Source organism: Lagopus muta, chromosome 18 (genome assembly GCF_023343835.1).
Source record: "Lagopus muta isolate bLagMut1 chromosome 18, bLagMut1 primary, whole genome shotgun sequence".
In the NCBI taxonomy this organism is placed as follows: Eukaryota; Metazoa; Chordata; class Aves; order Galliformes; family Phasianidae; genus Lagopus; species Lagopus muta.
Window position 1 is genome coordinate 9,876,026 of NC_064450.1, and position 19,525 is coordinate 9,895,550.

Genomic DNA, 19,525 nt, shown 5'->3' on the forward strand with positions numbered 1-19,525 from the left:
GTTGCAAATTATGCTTTGCAGAAGACACAATCACAATTCTTGCAAAGTGCAAAGGTTAAAACTTCTTGTTCTTCAGCATTCCCCTTCCTCAACTCGTTATAGAGATTAATATTTACAGCTTTTGTCACAGAATTTGTTAAAAATGTTTAAACTCTCCTTCCTGGCGTTATTTGAAAACACCTTTTCCATTCACCTTCATCATCTTACCTCAACCAGAAATCAGCTGGATGGGTGGAGACAAGCATCAGAAACTGCTGGACTTGTTAACAGGGCCAGGAATCCCATAATTCTGAGTGCAAGTTCTAGCCCTGTTAATGATTTGCTCCATAGCTTTCAGTTGCTAGATTCAGGATTATTTCTTTATAGGAAAAGAGCAGAGAAGACACACTGGGAGAAGAGGGGAAGAGCCACTAGGAGTAGATCCAATGGTACTAAAGCAAACAGCTACTTAAGTGAGACTGATAAAAGACAATATAGCTTCTTATTTTTGAAGCCTACCCTTTGGTCTTGTGGATTATATTGTACTATTTAAACCTAACAGGGAAGTTACAGAAAGGATTAAAAAAGACTGACTTATGTTGAGAACTACAACCAAAACCCTACTCATGAGGCTATCACAAGTAAAACTGATCATTACATTCATATTATTATACAGACACACAAAGCATTGAAGTGATTGAGTGCTGCCCTCTAGTGAAGGTACAAACCAGTTCCAGCTTCCAGATTTCTAGAATTCGACAAGACTTCCATCTCAACTGGATTTTTAGTCAGATTTGTCTGTGCTCACAGCTTAATTTCCTTACTCTGCACTAGGATATTTAGTTTAGGCTTATCACTACAGTAAGTTTATAAACAGCAGTCAACTCAATGCCTCTACATTGTACTATTTCTGTGAATAAGGTTCTCATCATTGCTAGTAAAGCTATGTTAAAGACTACAATACTTCAGAGAACAAAGTGTTTTGGAAGACAGTTATCAGGACTTAGAAGTACCCTACAGAGCCCACAGCACCTACTTTACACGTTACTTCCCCCACAATGACTTCACTACCAGTAGGTGGATGCAACGTAACAGAAAGCACAGCAATAACAGCAAAGTAGCACGGTCCCAGGCTACAGCAATAAAGATTTGCTCAAACACAACAGTCATATTCAATGACATAAAGAAAAGCAGCTGCTTACCTTCATAAAGCCTCACGCACACAGGGATCTCCAGCAAGATACCCTCACCTCCACTGCCAGCCTTTAAATAGGGCTGGGAAGGGGTGGATCCTGGCTCCAGCCCTTCCGATCAATCAGGTTCATTGCATGCATCTGAGCTCCCCTGGGTTGGCCCCACCTTCCCACCAGCTGCTCCATCACTGCTTCAGGCCTTGATTTAGCACTTCCACGATAGTACAACACCTTGCTCTCTACGTCACTCCACTCAAAAAGCTCCCCTCCCATGGACACTGATGTACTAGTCACAATTTATTCTCAAATTTGAAATTTCACTAGCTATTTCTAGCAATTTATCTTAAAAGAAGTATCAAATTCAAGAAAAAGTGTGATCAGAGGCATTTTTGACATCAGAAGGAACCAGTACTTGTAGCTTCACAGCAGTCCTTACTACATGGCCCTAATGAGATCAGGATTTCACAATTATTAAAAAAAAAAAAAAAAAAGTCAACCATGAGCAATACTCTGCTTAGCTTTCACAGAAAGAATGGGGTCCTCCCTGAGGAATTAAAACCATGGCTTAAACAGCTGGCTTTAATACATGAGACATTAAGCACAAACGATGGTGGTGTTGCTCCATCATCAGCTTCAGCTATCTTGGCCCACAAGCTGGAAGACAAAACCTGTGCTGATAAGGTTTCACGTTACCTTTTTGCTCCTCTCATCAGCAAAACAATGCTTCCAGCCAGAAACATCCCATACACAGAGGAGAGCTGAGAGTTTAAACAAAACTGATTTTTTAGTATCAATACTGGAACACATCGTGTTCTCATAATAACTAAAGAGCATTTAAGCGTTTCTTGAAGACATTAACTTCATTACCAACCATCAAATTCTGTTTAGTCATTTGCTTACACAAAGCATGGGAAAAAAGCTGAAAGAACTTGCCTGGAAATTTATCAGGTACATTTATTAAGAAAAAACATTCACAAATCACAGATGTTATATTAATATTCAACTTCCATTGCAAGTAGTTTGCTTGATTTTGGCAGCATACTTGTAGTTGCAGGTTACAGCACCTGGGGAAGGATCAGCACAGAGAATGTTGTTAGCATGCTCAGAACATTTACCTAGCACAACAGTTTACATAAGCTTAATGCACAGAAGATGAACCAGCTTTCAGTTTGAATGGGCTGAGCTTCCGACCTTTAACAGATTTTAGGTCAAGCAGCACCACTGTGTTTCTGACAAGGCTACAGGACATTCCAGTTTCCCATGAAAAGGCAAAAATTCTCACAAGCTGCACTTGAAATTTCAGTTGTTTATGTAACCTAAATTTTCAATCACACAGACCTGTGAACTCATGTAAGCGTGTCCACACAGCAGGATCAATTTAGGGCAGCTTACAGCTGTTTTTACCATCACTGCTCAGGAGTTTGTTTTTAATGCTTACAAGTTTTTAAAACAGCTGTCAACAGGACTGGGCACATTTGGTTGAATTACCAACCACCCTTAAGGGCATTATTAGAAAAGCTGAGCTAACAAACAAGCCTGTCCCTTGTAATGGACATTTTCTGTTAACAACCCAGACAATACCATTTCACTTTTACACACTGAGAACTTCTTGTTGCCACCTTTGATGAGGTGGAGGTGGCTGAACAAGACAATCCTGTCAACAGCTTGAGTGCTACTTTTACCTGAGATGCTAGTCCATTGTCTCCTGTATCTTCTAGAAATCTGAATAATGTTTCAACCTGAAGAAAGAACATAGTTGAGACAGATGTAAAGCCTCTCAATAACCTGCTGTAAACATAATACAACAAACAATAAATATTTAGTAGCACCGAGTATCTTCCAATAATCTACTACCACTCCTAATCTGAAACACAGTTGTAGTAAAAGCTCAAAAAGAAAACAAAATGGCAAAAACCATCCATTATCTGCTATTTCCTTCCTACTTCTATTCAGCAAGGAACAATAACACTTTTCACAGGCATGTCTGCAGTAATGCATAGTCAGTAATCAGAAAAAACAACTAGGTTCATTCTCCAGAGTGAGAACTGAGTGCCACACTGTTAACTCATTGAGTAAAGATCAAGTGGTCAAATTTCACCATTTACAGTCATCTGCATCATCTTACTGAATATAAATGTTACCTGGGATTAAGCAACCAAACTTTGTACGTACCTATACAACAAAGCTTTGCCTTTGTTGTTTGCTATAGAGAAAAATCCACTTCTAGGAGAAAAGTCCATAGATTGAGTAAGATAAATTTGCTTTCTTCTAAACACTGGGAAGTTTGAGAATACAGTATATGATGGAATGTGTACCTATTAAGAAAGATATAGTTAGTCACATCAAGTAGGAAATACCCAGAATTTTGTCAAGGCTGGCAAAATTTCTTAGCAAGGAAAAGTCACCACCCAGAAAGACTGTTACAGTTAACAGATGCTGAAAATTAAGAATTGTTGCTAAGTTATTGTATTTGCAGCAACAAAACAAGAACATTTTTAAAAAGAGGAGAAAAAAAAAGAGTCAAGTTAGACTACAAGGTTATCTTAAGAACTTTCTCCAAGGAAAAAAACCATTTTCTGATATAGGTACAGCAGCCCGTACACATTCCAATCAAGCAAATTCTGTAGTGCATGCACCCACTTGGAATCAGTTTCACCACGTCAGCAGGATTGCACTCCATTTTTTAAAAGAAGACACAGTGTTACACTGAGAAAAGAAGCTGACCATACCAATTTGACAGCTTCATCAGCTTCATTGGAAGCCACAGCCAAGATTTCTGTGGTAGGATTGAAGGTCACGGACGTAGCAGAGGTAACGAGGTTCATTATGGCTTTAACTGGTTTAGGACGATTTTCCTTGAGACAAACATCAGTACTATACAAGTTCACAACTCCAGAAACTGAACTACAATGAGAAATTAACAAAATCCATATTGAGAAACAGCGTTTATGGTACACGTTAGCTTGTTATCTTAGCCAGTAGTCAACTTAAAGATCAGCAAGTAATTGCTTAGTGCTGTTTGTAACAATATTTTGAAGATTGTGTTTTGCTTCAGAGTTTGTATCAGGATTTAGTAGAGAGGTTTGATGGGTGGGCTGAGGAACAGACTCTTAGTTGGTGATCCCTGGTACACCAACCTCTTACGTACAACAAATTCAAACCAGAGAGAGCTCAGTATCAGGGTCTGAAGTCATTTAAGGTTCTCGAAGTTCTTCCTAAGGAAATGCATACTGTACTTAAACATCAGGTAGTTGCAAGGATTGACACACTAGCTGCCAGCAACCATTAATTCAGAAATACTTTCAAGAAGTATTCAGGCTCTGTTGCTGCAACTGTTGGAGTCAAAACATCTTTACAAATGCTAACGTGCGCTGTCACAGCAATCAAATTAAGAGCACAGAAGAGAGTAAACTAGAAAGGTGGAAGAAATGAGGCCCCAAAATGACACTTTACTACAGAAGTTCACTCTGTGTGATTTCAGCTGCATAATTTCAAAATTAACTGCTAAAATCACTGCATGCCAACAGTAACGTATTAAGAGCAATACCAGTATTCAGCATGTTTGGTAATTGACATGTACATGGAACAAAATACATGATTGTCATAGAAACAGCAACATTCACCTATTCAGTTCTATTATAACTTTATTAAAACCAAACTCATTCTATCTTCCTATTCCTATTCCACTCTTACCAAACACAAATTCTGAAGAGCTTCAAAATGAGACAGGAAGAAAGTATAACACCCAAGTTGTTCACTTACCCACATGCCACATACTGGTTATTTCTTGAAACAGCAATACACTTTCCTTCCAAAGAGCCCTCATCTTCAAATTTGTGTAGGCACTTCCTGCTTCTCACATCCCAAATGAAAACTTCACCTTCCTCTGTTTGCAGAATGAAAGAGAAGATTACAGAATTCATGCACACAAAACATACATTGATCTGTCAGAATTGTTAAAATACATTTCAGAAAGACAGTTGTAAACTTATATACAGCTATCAAATAAGGAGGTTTTGTCTGTTTTTAAAAAAAGAAGAGCACACTGGAACAGTTTATTGGTAATGATGCATCACCTGCTAGGATTTCTAGGTCAGACGAGGTCTAACTTTGTACAACACTGACTGATTTACAAAAACTTAAGCAATTTCAATGGAATTACAATCAGTACTATTAAACAGAGCACTTACTGGAATAGCTGTATATTTTACTGCTGTCTGAAGTGAAAGCAGATGCAGTGGTTCTTCCATTTACCTTCATAGTGCTGATCAGTTCTTTTGTCTATAGGAGGAAATCAATAATGGTGACCAAATCTGCCATTTCAACCCTTCCTAGCCTGAGGTATTCCTGAGTCTGTTTAAAGCACATCTCTAAAGTCTACACTGAAATATCTGTATGTAAATTCAAGAAGGACCTCCAGTTCTGTGCTATTTTGCCTGAAGTGGCAGCATTATCACACAACATAATGTCAGACAGCCAGCAGCTAAGAGAAGTCCTACATTACAAGAAAGGAACTGGTGTCCTTCAGCTTCATGTAATCACCTAAGCAAAGCATTGGCTTTGTTTGACACGAGTGCAATGAGCACTCAGACCAAGACAATGCGGGTTAAGAGGTGTGATGAGGCATTTTACCACCCTCCTGTCTTAACAGGCAGCATTCAACAAATCCTTGATGCTTTCAGATGTGCTACCAAACGGTAAGGTCAGTAGGAAAGTTGCTTCCATACTCCTGTCCCACACAAACCTTAAGTCAGCCACAGTGGCTTGGCATTAAAAGCACAGATCAGCGTTTTCAGAGCCCGCAGTGCAGCACACAAGCTCATGCTCAACCAATTTATTGTTACCCAGTTCAATAAATGCTCATTTGCTCCCTCACAAAGGGGTCTCAATACAAAAGGGAACTGAAATTGTTCTAAAACTATTTTTCCTAGTTATTTCCAAGCTTGAAACAAGTGCAGCTGCCATCGTGTGGCATTTTAAAATGCAGATTAAAAAACTCTAGGTTCCTTATGAATCACAGCAGATGGAGTGATTCATGACCACGGTACACCAACACACACTAACATTATTCCCAAAAAACAAGTCCTACATTCCTTCCACCCTCAGATTCCCATGCTCAGGCTATTGGTTTTCTCAGCACAGTGTTTGCACCATCAGTTGTAACACATCATTGACAAATGGCTTTTTCCAGTAACCCACCCTCCACCTTCTCCCCTCCCCAAAAGACACCACCAGAAAACTCTAGACTTTCTCCACCACCAGTCCCAAAAAGAACATCAAAGAAAGCTGTCTGACATCCCCAAGCCATTTTCCATAGTTACAGTTAGTTCATAGAGCAGCTCACTTTCAAAGGCTGTCACAGTACATCACACCTGTTTTAACTGAAAAGCTGCATTGCTTCTCAAATTAAATGGCAAGCAACCAGATTCAAAAGGAAAAGGGTTTCAGTTCCTTGGTACTACATGAATTATGGAAAAAGCTACCTTCATTGACAGCAAGTGGAGATATCCTGAAGTTCCAGTGAGAAGCATAAACAATCCATCTGGAGAGACTTCAAAGTTTTTGACAAATTTTTCCTCCATTCCTTTAAAATGAGTGGTACAGAACTTAATCTTGGTGAGATTTACTCACTTGCCTGAACTTCAGGCCTACAACAAACATAAGAAAGACCCGACTCCACCTTTTCACTTTTGAAGTATACTAAAAGATAACATTATGGGTTAGATGTTACACAAAGTTGGGGTTATACACAAGAAACTAGAACATACCATAGTAAAACAATAGACATCATTACTTCCAAGAACTCATTTCCTTTAAAGCAAACCCATGTGCACTTGCTACTTTGGACAGCATTAATTGCACTGAGACATTTAGATCACTAACTTACCTCTTACTTGGTGTACAGGGATAATACTTCCACCCATCATGTCATACACATAGAAGACTTTATGGTGAGTACCAGTGGCTATAACCTGCTCTCCATCAGCACTGAAACAAGCTTTATAGATTGGAAAACTCTCTAAATAGATGCTCTGTATTTTTGGATTCCTTATGCCGTCAACCTTAAAATAAAAATTAAAAGATTATAACATTAATGAACATATCAAATATTTTTACACAGAAAAATTCTTACTGACTCACCAGTACAAGAGAGACAGTAAAAAGTGTACCCAGCTAAAAGCATTTATCTCTCCCTTCCCAATCTACAAACAGTCCACCTCTCACCCCTCACCCTGTAAATGAGGCTCTCCCAGACTTTCTGGACATATTTCAAACCCTTTCTCCTTACTGTCTTGCCCATATTTTATTCAAATAAACTATAATTTCTAATACGCTGTTCCTGCAGCCTCACAGATGTCACACTCAGCTTGTGCCTTTGACCACTTCACTCATACTAGGCCACATCAAACTCCTAATAGAGCTGGGCTCTTCAGTCTTCACAGGAACACAAAAGAAGTATCTGAGGATATGAAACTTCCTCCTACAACACAGCCGTTCCAACCCCCCCAAGGATTTCTGAGCAATATTGCAGCTGTAAACATAAGCAGAGTGCTCCTCACAGTGTAGTGTTTGCAAACTAATTAAAAATAAGAAACACAACCTCAATATTCCTTATCACTCTTCAGCTACAGATGATGAAACTACTTTGCCTATATTTTGCAGATAGTTGGTATGAAGACAGGGAAATCTTCCAAGAAAACTCCAAGCTAATTCCATTCTAACCATAGATATTACAAGCCTTGTGTGCAAACCGTCATAGGAACAGTGAAAAGAGAGTCTATCTTGCCAAGGTATTTCCAGTACATTTATCAGAGGAGTATTCCATTTAAGAACACATTCACATAGTGTGAGTTAAAGTTCTTCACCTGAAAGAGTGACACTGATCGATCGCGGCCAGCAGTCAGAACAACTTGAGCAGATGGATGGAACTGCACAGTTGACAGTTTTCCATCAGCAAGACGTTCCTGATTAGCAGGCAAGCAGCTCTTCATCTACAACACAGATCAAGCAAAAAGAACAAAATAACAGGTTACACATTTAGTTATGCTGATGCCTACAATGACTTTTCAACAGTTTGACACCAGCAGGACAAACAAAATAAGTTTGCTAAGTTGCTTCAGTACAGCAGGGTAGGCATAAAACTGGTCAGCCTGTTGATGAAGTCAGAAGGAAGGCTAGCTGAGACTACTTGCACTCCTGCTCATCTGAAATAGCTCTAAAGGGCTCCCTTCAAGAACCACTTCATCACCCAGGCATGGGAGAACTTCATCTTCCCCCAGAGACTGAAATCCTACTCCAAAGTGCTATTTAAGAGTACATTAAATAATTCCTTTGTCAATACATCTCTATTTGTTTCATGCCTTATAACATGAACTACCCACTTTCTCTCAAGCATTAATATCTAAACGTTACAATTACATGAACAGACATTCATGTAAGAGCTCATTTTACTGCATGAACAGCAATAATGAAATCAAAGCACGTTCACAGACCAAACTAAGGTGCAATTACAGGCTTCCCTTTACCTCCAAAATACCCCTTGGTAGAGATTCTGAGCTTGATATGAAATTGCCAGTTCTGCACAGCAGATCGTCATCTTCATCGCTGCCACCTAGTTAAAAACAGCACACTGGAATAGGGAGCTCAATGAACTCCCTACAGGAACAATGATAAGAAAAAAAGAACCACACCAAAAGAAAGAATAAGGCTGACCATCCAGCTTTTTTCACACAAAGACTTATCAAACCCCCAAAACAAGTCTTTTTTCCACAAGTTGAATAGACAAGCACAGCAAGTCGCATTAGAGCAGTAAAAGGTTTCTTTACTATCACTTGCAGCTTGCTTGGATTTCTTCCTGCTTTCTCTATCAGCCCATGCAGGAACTCCTCCCATAGCTCGCTGAAATCTAGCAAGAGAAGAGGAAGGGGAGAGAAGAAAGGAACACCTTGTTTAACAAAGTCATTTCTTTCTACTCAGTAGGCACCTACAAGAGATTGCTACATTTCTGCAAGACGACTCTGACTTCTTTAAGCAATGCACTCCACAGCCAAGCAACCCCAGCAGATCTGAATTTTTACTACAGCATCCAACTCTATCCATGCTTCAGTCACTCTTATGTATCAAATTAACATCTTTCATCATCCAACTGAAAAACAGCACGTCACCTCAGATGTCTTATGGAATAATTTCTAATTAGTAAACAAGCATTAAGTCGATAAAAAAAAAAAACAAATAACAATATTACTCCAGATTGAAAGATTCCATAAACGCTGTAAGAAGCACTAACTGAACAGTGCCTCCGAGTGCAAGAACAGCTCCAGCACTGAAGCAGTTCATAGGGGGAAAAAGACAAAAGGGACTCAGAACGCCGTGTGCATCCATAGACGTCTTAGCACAGTCTACCACAAAAGCGTCAATGAACTTACTGCTCTTCAAGTCTTGCTTTTAGCTTTTTCTTAGTAAGTATCTTCTCGGCATCGCTTTTCATCAGCTCCCTCCTGTATCTGTGGGTCATGTCAACCCTAGAGCGAGAACACAACAGCCGCACAGCTCATTGCAGTGGAAGCCGTCCGCAGCCGCTCCGACGCGGCCGACCGCCGCCGCGTGCCCTGCGCGCACCTTTCCTCGGCTTCATCGTCTTCATCCACCCAGGCGGGCCTTTTAGACGGGAATCCCCCTGTGACTTCGTTCTCCGACTCCGAATGGCTGGAGCGGCCCGGCTGTGCCCCGCTCCGCGCGGCGCTCGTCTGAAACGCATCGGGACGGACGCTGAGCGCGAGGCGGGCCGCTCACCTCCCGCAGGGGAACCGGGGCCGCGCCGCCCCGCAGCGCCAAAGCCGCCGCCCCGTCCGAGCCGTACCTGCGGGCCGGCCAGGCGCTGCAGCAGCTCGGCCTCCTCCGCGACAAGGCTGTCGCCGAACACCAGCTCCTCTAGCTCTCGCTCAGCGGCCGTAGCGCCGGAGATGGCTCGCAAGTGCCGGGCACGGCGCGACGCTTCCTCCGCCGCTGCCGCCTCCATCTCCTTGGCGCGCGGCCGTACCCGCTTCACCATCTTCTTCTTATTCTTATTACTATTCTTCTTGGCCGTCAGCTTCAGCTCCGCCGGCCGCCGCCGGGCCGCAGCTAGAACACCCGGGGCCTCCGCCGCCGCGCGCATCGCTACCACAGAGCCGCCGGAACCGGAAATGTGGCCGAGCGTCCACGCGGCCGCGCTCGTGCCCGCCCCTCTCCCGATTGGAGACCGCCGCCCCGCCCCGCACCACGTGAGCCGGGAGCTTCCCCTGTCCGCACGAACCGTCACGTGACCTCCTTTCTTTGCCTTATTTCCTTCCTCCCCTTCTCCCATTCCGCGTTCCACGTGACTTGGCGTTCTCTATTCCGCACGGGTGGAGGGGGGGCGTCCTCTGCCTCACGTGACGCCGAGCTGCCCTCAGCCGAGACCCAGCAGCCCCCTCCCTTGTCGCGCCGTCCGATACAAAGCAAAACAGCTCCTAGCAGGGCTGCCGCCCCCGTTCGGCCCGTTTCGTACTGCCGAGCCGCCCCGTCCCCCGATGGCTTCCCCCCGAGGTGGGTACGGCGAGCGAGGAGCCCCGAGCGGCGCGGAGCCCAATGAGGGCGCGCGGGGGGCCGGGCGCCGCGCCTGCGCAGAGCGGCGATGCTCGTGTTGTTGATGTCCCGGCGCACGGAGCGGGGCTCCTTTCTCTTAGGGAGACGCTGAACTTTGCGGGCCGCCTCCCGTCCCGCCGGGCCCGGCCCCTTGCAGGGGGAGGCGGCGGGCGGAGGGGGCCGAGCCGAGGGGAGGGGGCAGAGGAGGTGGCTGGGCGTCTCCTGCCCGCGAGGGCCTGATGGAAAACACAAAGGAGCCGGTGAGTGCTGCTGGGCTCCGGGGCGGGCGGAGGGGCTGCCGGGGCGGGACGGGCCCCCAGGGGCGGGCGGGGGCTGCGCCTCCCTCGGCCGCGCGGGCGGGGAGCTCCATAGGGGCGCTGCACCGGGGCGCGGGGGTGGCTCCGCTCCGCCGATCCCGGGCCGGGGCGGCCCTGACAGCCCACACGTGGGGCGGCCCCGGGCCCTTTGTGCCGTGCTGTCCCGCGGCGCCGGCCCTTCTCGGAGCGAGAAGTTTCGGGGCAGCCCTGGCGCGGCGTCGCCCTGCCGGAGCGGCGTTCCCGTATCCTTCCTGCCGAGTTAAAGCCCCGGCCGCCGCTGCCGCCTTCCAGCCCGAGCTCAGCGCTCCGGAACGCGCACGGTCTGCTCGTCCCGGGGCCGTTCGTCGCGCTTCGCTTCCCGGCGCAGGCGGCGATCCCCGCTTGGGCCGTTGCCGCGCCGTGTCCCGGAGCGGCGGCTCTGCGGAGCGTCCCGCTGCACGGCGCTGCTTCATGGGAGAGAAGGGTGCCCGTAACGCCGCTGTTCCCTTTAAGGCTCTGAAAGCTGTGGGGCGGTTTTCTCTTTTTTTTTTTTTTAAAAAAAAAAAAAAAAGACGAAAGTTTTGCGTGTTCGAGGGGCTGCGCTCAGTTACTGCTTGGTTACGTTTGTTCGTAACGGTCCGGTTTTAACTTGCACGGAACGGAATGAAAAGGTTAAAGGAGATCCTAATCGGGACCTTTAAACGGGGACCAAAACAATGCAGTCGTTACGAGATCCGTGGGACTTAACAGATGTAGGCAGTAATCTGTGCTTGTTACTTCTGCCTAGGGATCGCTTTGAGGAAGTGTGTAACGTAAGCCGCAGGGAGGCACAGCAGAGGTGTATGCTTTCCTGGGTGGAAGTTGTTGTTGATGCATGGTTTGGCTCTTGTTCCCGAGAGTGCGGAGACCTGTGAGCGCACAAGGATTGTAGGCTGAAAGTAAGGATTATCTTCATTGTCGTTCCCTAAAGAGTTAAATAGCTGTGGTGGTAACAGTAACTCGGGGGAAAGGAAATCCCACGCTGGCCTTCCTTTCTCTTGCCTTTTAAAACCTGATGTAATTTCACAACGTTCTCGATACCTTCTGCAAACTGCTGCAGCACACCTTCGTTTCTCAGGTAAGTTGGTGCACATTGGACTTGTGATATTTTCCTGAATCTGCCCCTAAGCACGCAGGAGGAATTCAGGTGTAGCAAATCTTGGCTTGGGGTCGGAGTTATTTTACTGTTGTTTTGTTATTGTTTATAATGTTAACAGAATTGTTTGAACCAAGTATTTGCCTTCTAGACTCTGCCTCTTCCAGGTGCTCCTATGTGTAAGGGCTTTGTAAAAACATAATGAAGTTTTTAACGTAAACACGTTTTATTCAAATGAAAATATTTCACATATTTACATCACCCCCACCCCTCCAAGTTGCCTGCTAATTTGATATATTTTTTTGTAAGAGTCTCCCCTCTTCTCGTGTGAAACCCCCCGGGGAAGAGGCTATGGACAAAACCATTGGCAAACAGCAGAAACTGGCTTCAGACAAAATGCTGTCATACGTAGCAAATGAAGAGACAGGAAAAAACATTTCTGTAATTTTCCAGCTGAGATTTTACTTGTAATAGGAGTGGAAGGCACATTTCCCGATAGAGGTGAGTTGCTTATATATAAAAAACTAAGTTTGGCTGGTTCTGATTTCCAGGAATCCCAAGATGTTTAGCTTTGGGGTTTTTTGTTTGTTTGTTTTTCATGAAAGCTGAAAGTATATTTTCTTTAAATCGGTACCATGTTGAAGTTTTTCTTCTTTGCCATGCTATGAGGCTCATGCAGGGCTTCAGTTCTGCAGGCGGTGGCCTGGTGTTTCTGCACAGGGTGGTTCTGGCCAGCTTAAGTTCAGAAGAGTTGCAGTCAACGAGTTTTTTGTTCTTGGTGCATTAATGCTGACATCCAGAGCCAAAACCACACTCGTGGCATAAAACATTAATGAACTTTCAAATACAAAACTATTGTATCAAATTTAACACCGACTTTGAAGTACACTATTGGAAAAGCGTGCTTTGTTAAGGTTATGTGATTAAAGTAAATGTTCTGTCAGACACCCGTGGCTGGAAGTTGGTGGTTGCCTTGTGACTTCTGTCATGTTTCTGTGAGCGCTGAGTGTAGAAACTGGTGCCTCTGTGCATGAGGTGCTGGGACACGTTGGTTGAGCTGCAGTTCTTGTATTTCTAAACTGCTGTCTTAGTGAATTTAAGCACCAAGCTGATCGAATAGTAGTGACTGCCCATTTGAGCAGGCTGAAACGTTTCTCTGATGGTTTTATACCAACTGCCTTTGGTCAGAATGTGCTGATTTGGAGGCACAGTTTGGCTGCTTGATAATACGGGGTATTTTCTGTTGCAAGTTTTCACCCCTGAAATGCTTTCTCTTAAGTGTTGCCAACATTTGAGCATAGTTTTCATTGATATACTAAAGCAATTTCCTGAGCATTTCGTGCCCAGCTAAGGTTAAATTGTTTTATTTTGCAACTTGGCCACGCAGTGTGCATCCTTTGTGACCAACCTTTCATGCTGGAAGAGCAGTTATTTTCAGGGAGCTATGATGTGATGACCAAATTCAGCTGTGTATGCTAAAGGAGTGAGAAAGTGGCTGTTAATCGTATTTGTTTGGAGTTGCCTTCCAGCTTTTTGGAAAACCGGTTTCCTTAACGATATTCTTTTATCATACCATTTGCCTTGTGTAATGGTTAATTAAGAATATTTCTTAAAAATATGTTGCTGCCAAGTGCTCACAAGGGGGAGAGGAAGAACAGGAAAATGGGAAGTTGGGCGGAATAAGAAAGCAGTTCTTAGAAGTTCCTCTCTCCACCCATCTCTTCAGTAAAAGGAGCCATGCAAGAAATCCCCTAAACAAGTAGTGACCCAGGCTTTTATTTGCCAGTTTCACTTACCTTGATTTTGTATCGCTCTAAAAATCCTTCCTATTGAGGAGCTGGTAATCTGACTAGGAAAATGAGCCTTGCCCAGTATGCACAGAAGTTTGGCCTGTTCTGTGTGCATACGCCTTGCTTCTGCTTAATGAGTGGTGCTTATCGTGAGGTGGAACAGCTGCTGTTCTGCTGCTGGCCACTTACACAGCTGTAAGCTCTGCAGCGAGCCAGGCTCCTTCTCAGTGTTTTGTGGGGAGGCGAAGAGCGCTCATCTATTTCAGTTTTAAATAAGTGCTAACCCTAATGTGGCTTTTCATGCTAAATGCAGCTCCTGGCAGCAGGCAGTTTTTGTCATTACGCATGTATTGTGAAATGCATGGGTTGATCGTAGGGTTGTAGTTGTTAAATTGATAATTCAATCTATTATTTCTGTCTCCGATAGCCAAAAACAAATTCTGGGAGAGTCACCACCTAATGTTGGTCATAGAAGTGTGTGAATGTGAAAACTACGCATAATCCATCCCTGCTGTACCCATGGTAGCCCGCAGTTCTGTGGTCACAACAGGACGCTTTGGTGCAGTAACAGTTGTGATGGGTTTGGGGATGCAGGGCTGCGTTTTTGTGCAGAGGCCCTGCAGGTACCACAGTTGGGCACTGTCAGCTGATGGCATTGCTGCTGCTCATCACTGGGCAGGAGCTGGGCAGGAGCTGCAAGCTGTTGCTGTGGCTGAAGCAGCAACTTGTCCTTAGTTGTGGTTCTGGTTGAGGCAGACGTCGGCCTTTGTGTAAGGTTGTGATTTTTGACCTGTGAGTCCAGAGCTGTAACCCAATTGTTTTCTGTTTCAGGCATTAGACAGGGCTTACAAAAGAGTAGGACTGCTGAGATCTGCAGGGAGGGCTATCAGAGGTTCCATGCATCACTCGCTTGTTTCTACAAATGCTGTCTCAATATGGGCCGAAAAGAATCTTACTGGTGTTTATTATCAAAATAGAAATGTTTTGATCTGCTCTAGCAAAATTCCAGCGAAGGTATTTGTGTATTTTCTGCCCTGACTTTCACCTGCCTTTGTGAACAGAGCAGTTTGTATTTTTGTACTGAAAATCTGAACCTTTTCCAAGTTGCACAAAATGCAGTTTGAGCAAATTTCCCAAGAATTAAAATCCAAATAATAGTTATAAATTAACACTAGGAACATCCTATGTAAATTGTCTGGCAAACATGCTCATCTTCTGGCAAGCACTCAGATAAAAATGTTTTATAAAAACCAGAGGGTTATTTTACACATTTACATGTTTGAGTTGCTCATAAGTTCAGCTGGGACAATGTGACTAAATGTGAAGTGAAGGAAAGGTGATGTGTGAGACTTCCTCGGTTTAGATAAGCTAAACAAACTCTTGACGAGTTGGAGACTTTGGAGCCTCTATAATGCTGAAGGATGATTTTTCTCTTTTGAGTCTGTAATTTCCTACAGAAAGCAGAAATATTTTCTTTCTCATCTATGGATATTTTGGCAAAGAGCCTTGGCAGTGCTGCTGAGATTCTAAATCTGTGATAAAGGAAGAAAAAAGTAAGAGCCAACATATTGTCATGGTATCTGTGACTGTGATCTTGAGCCATGCTTCAGCCTGACTCCTTTGTGTGCCAGTGGAGCTTCAGCCTGCCTTCAGCTTTCTGCTGCTTCTTCCTGTGCAGGGAGAGCGGTGCTGGGAGGGCAATGTCTGCTGTGCCCTTGGGAATGGGAGGACTGGGACTGGGCTGTTTCTCTTCATTCTTGTGAGATGTGGCAGCACTTCAGGCCTCTACCAATGGAGTTCTGGGCAAAGCCAAGCTGCTGTGTAGGCCTGAGGTCTTTGGTCTGGAAGGAAAGAGCAGTGCTGGGGCTGCTTGGTGCTGCACCGCCTGGAGGGGCTTCCAGTCACAGAATCACAGAATCACCCGGGTTGGAAGGGACCCCAAGGATCATGTAGTTCCAACCCCCCTGCCTAGCAGGGCCACCAAACATACACATTCAGATCAGGTTGCCCAGGACCCCGTCCAGCCTGGCCTTAAACACGTCCAAGGACGGGGCATCCACAACCTCCCTGGGCAGCCCGTTCCAGGGCCTAACCACTCTCCTAGTAAAGAACTTCCTCCTTTATGTGGGTCCAGGCCCTGGTCCCTGAGGGAAATCCAGTCAGCTGCTGTGTGCGGGTGATGGGGGGCAGCACGCTGTTCTGCTGTGAGTAGTTAGTATGGCACTGCAGTTTATTTCCTAGGCTGTGGTCACTGAAACACTCTGAGACACTACAGAGTTTGTGACGAGGTCTTCATGTTCTCATGTGTGAATTGCTGACACTTTGCAGAACTCCGTATCCATGGCAATGTGTTCAGCTTCTGTCTTCATCTGCACACACGTGCACAACAGAGCCAGCATCTTGCTGGTACCAGCAGTGCTGTGCAGGTACGGCTCGTTCCTGGCACAGGTCAGAGCTGGGTTTTGTTCTGCCTTCCCCCAGTGTTCCTTTAATGATTGCAATTGCTGTCCTGCCTACTTCAGGAATAGAGGTCATGTCATGCCCTGCCCCAAGTTTTGATTTGTTTTAGTGTAATTTTATATGGTTGGCTATGGGGTGTGTGCACAATTAACACTGTGCTGATTTCTTAACGTTTCAGAGCTGTTCTTAGTGTTTACAGGTGTTTGCTTTGTTGCATAACCTTTTACTGTTTGCGCTTTTTTTTGTAGTCGGATGCTAGGATTGGGTCCATGTAGGAATCAGTTCTCTCTCTTAACTATGAGGAAAGTCTTCTGAAATAAGATTTAGATTGAAAAGGAGAATAGAGAATGTTATAATAAAGTGATAATGTGGCACAGGAAGGCTCGGGTGAGACGTAACAATAGAGATGTTCAAATGATACTCTCCAGGAAGGGGATTTGGGGAATTATTGTGATGAAGTCCTAAAGCCATGAATCCAAATGCACTTTAAGAACAAGTCCAATCATATTTTCTGTCTACGGTTTTGAGATAAAACTTACTCCTGGGTTTGAAGGGAGAGGGAAGTAGAGGTACAGGCTTTCTTATTTATTTCTTCTTGCTGTACTATATTCTCTTAACTTGTGCTTGCATTGTAGTATGTCTTTTCTTGCTTTATTAATGCCTCTCAACCTTTGTAGGTATGGTTAAGAATAATAGAAATACTTTGAGATTTCTTTTTTTAGCTTAATTAGAGCAGCTCGCTTATGTAGCAGTAGGCTCATGTCAGGTGGCAATAAAGGTAAAAATGTTCCTGTATTAAAAAGCATTTATTGGATATCCATTTAAAAAAAAAAAGTTAATCTGTTGCTTGTCGTCTTCTTTATTGTCTTTGGAAAGTGCTCAGCTGCTGGGCATTTTTCAGAGCAGTGTTTGCACTCGACCTCAGGTTTTTCATTGCCACTACCACATACAGAAACCTGTTACATAATAGAGTTTTCCTACAAATTAGTCACCTTTCTATCTTTTAGCATTTATACAGACCCTATTGCCATAGTAACTGAGCTCCTCATAATTGTTAACGTATTAATCCTCAGAACACCCCTGTGAGGTGGAAAAGTGTTTCTGCTTTGCACGTGAGCAGCTGAATCCTGAAGAAGCTGAGAGCTGGATCCCCAGCACTGTGAGCCACTGATGGCCCAGAGCAGCTCAGCTCCATTCCTGGAGAGCAGTGCCCTCCTCGCTGCACTGTTTTCTCTGCTGAGCTTTCTCAAATGAATGAATTCTACAGAAATTGGCTGCAGCCATCTGGAATGTGTTCATTTGCATATAAGATGCGTGGCTGTCATTGATCGGAACATCAGGATTAATGATCTCTGGAGAAACCAAGGAAAAAATGTATGGACTGCTACTGTGTATTCTCAGTGGACTGAGCTTGTTTTGTTTATACCAATACCAAATGTTGCCTGGTTTTGACTCTACTAACTTGATTTGTAATACATGCTGATATTTATATGCCGATAGGGCAGTTTGTAGTGTATCTCCGTTTGAGGGCTGACCTTTAATTTTTAAGTTTGCTGTTGAAATAGCTGTGTTCACGATGCTCTGGTGTTCTTTTTGTTTGCTTTCATTATTTGCTTTTTTTTTAATTTTTAGACAGATCATCTTTCACAAACAGAAAGGAAGAGACGTGATTCATTCGGGATGTTTGACGGCTATGACAGTTGTAGTGAGGACACCAGCAGCAGCTCCAGTTCAGATGAGAGTGAAGAAGAGGTTTCTCCTTTGCCATCCAGTCTCCCAATCATAAAGAACAATGGACAGGTCTATACTTATCCAGATGGTAAATCTGGCATGGGTGAGTATGTGGTGTGTGAGTACAAACACTGATGCTGCTTTTTCTGCCCGCACTGTGTTTTGTGGGGTTCCAGACCCAACTGTTGGTCCCCTTGAAAATGGACCAATACAGTGGATTTCTTGATTTTGCCAGACTGAAATATGATAAAATTTGAATCCTGCTATCAGGAAAGCATTATATGAATACCCTCCCTATCTAGTGTATGTTGTGTATGATACACACGCTTGTTCTCATGCATGTTGTTTTTATTCTGAGCTTTGTTGAAAATGTCATTGTGCTCTCTTACACAAAAGCATATTGTCTCTTTTTGTGTGTGTTTACAATATAGAAAAATATTTCTTATACTAGGAAAAAAAAACCTTCGTTCCCACTACTTTATAATTCTTGTCAGTGTGTATGTATTTATTACTGACTAGCTGTGGTATACACCAAAAAATAAAAGATTGGAGGGACAGAGAGATTGCTTTAGCCCTTGGGGGGGAAAATATTTTGGCCTGGTTACTGGTTTCCTCTGGGTAGAATCTTGGTATGTCTTGTTGGGGTGAGTTGGTCTCAAACTCTTACTGAGCATGGAAGAACTTAGTGCATTGTGCCATCAACCTCTAAAGCATGTGACTCCAGCTATAGATGAAACTATTGGTAGGCAAAGGTACTTTAGATGTATTCCAATTTTAAGATTAAAGAAAAACATCTGGTTTTATTTGTTTGCAAGTGTTAAATATTTAGAGAAAAACTGGAACTGGTTGGCTCTGATTTGAAGTAGGCATTTTCTTGAGAGCCATTAAGACACACAAATTGGCTTTGGGTTGATGATTGACTTCAGTGGTAAAACTGGTAGGCAGGAAAGTGGAGATGCAATTCTGCCTGTGAGCCTGGGCTTCTTACCGTATCACCGATGGTGGTGGCGGTTGTCTTTTAGTTGGCTTTTGGTGCAGATCTGCTCAGGGTAAAGCTGTAAGAAATTGATTTGGTGCCACCTACAGGACCTTCGTCACACCGTCTTTGTTCAGAATTTTTAGGGGTTTTTCTTAGCCTCTTAACGTGTTGTTTCTCTCCTCTGATTAGCTACGTGCGAGATGTGTGGAATGGTTGGTGTCCGTGATGCCTTTTACTCTAAAACAAAACGTTTCTGCAGTGTATCATGCTCTAGAAGCTATTCATCCAACTCCAAGAAGGCCAGCATTCTGGCCAGACTTCAGGTAGCGGTACAGACACCATTTTCTTTATATACT

At 43.9% G+C, this 19,525-nt stretch overlaps 2 protein-coding genes across 11 annotated transcripts in view; one reads left to right on the forward strand and one right to left on the reverse strand.

Annotated features, from left to right (window-relative positions):
* Positions 1 to 2,108: 2,108 nt before the first annotated feature.
* On the reverse strand, positions 2,109 to 10,518 carry UTP18 (UTP18 small subunit processome component). The gene is made up of 14 exons (XM_048965466.1): positions 10,033 to 10,518; positions 9,792 to 9,919; positions 9,599 to 9,694; positions 8,999 to 9,078; positions 8,699 to 8,784; positions 8,039 to 8,164; positions 7,060 to 7,234; positions 6,656 to 6,756; positions 5,363 to 5,453; positions 4,935 to 5,058; positions 3,902 to 4,076; positions 3,345 to 3,487; positions 2,855 to 2,911; positions 2,109 to 2,236 (listed from the first exon to the last, which is right to left on the reverse strand). The coding sequence occupies exons 1-13, from the start codon at positions 10,516 to 10,518 to the stop codon at positions 2,887 to 2,889; spliced, it is 1,836 nt and encodes a 611-aa protein (XP_048821423.1). The 3' UTR covers positions 2,109 to 2,236; positions 2,855 to 2,886.
* Positions 10,519 to 10,624: 106 nt separating this feature from the next.
* Positions 10,625 to 19,525, forward strand: part of MBTD1 (mbt domain containing 1) — a 29,068-nt gene continuing 20,167 nt past the window's right edge. The window contains exons 1-5 of one of the 10 annotated variants that reach the window (XM_048965459.1): positions 10,625 to 10,739; positions 11,862 to 12,012; positions 12,519 to 12,710; positions 18,092 to 18,293; positions 19,359 to 19,498. In XM_048965459.1, coding sequence (XP_048821416.1) covers positions 18,140 to 18,293; positions 19,359 to 19,498 — 294 coding nt within the window. In that variant the 5' untranslated portion in view covers positions 10,625 to 10,739; positions 11,862 to 12,012; positions 12,519 to 12,710; positions 18,092 to 18,139. The other 9 variants (XM_048965458.1, XM_048965461.1, XM_048965460.1 and 6 more) reach the window with 9 other exon arrangements.

Coding starts and splice junctions, on each gene's coding strand:
- UTP18 (XM_048965466.1), bottom strand. CDS start 10,518: ATGGGAGAAGGGGAGGAAGGAAATAAGGCAAAGAAAGGAGGTCACGTG. Junction 9,695..9,791: donor GACGATGAAGCCGAGGAAAG/GTGCGCGCAGGG, acceptor TTCTCGCTCTAG/GGTTGACATGACCCACAGAT. Junction 4,077..4,934: donor AACCAGTATGTGGCATGTGG/GTAAGTGAACAA, acceptor TTCTCATTGTAG/TTCAGTTTCTGGAGTTGTGA.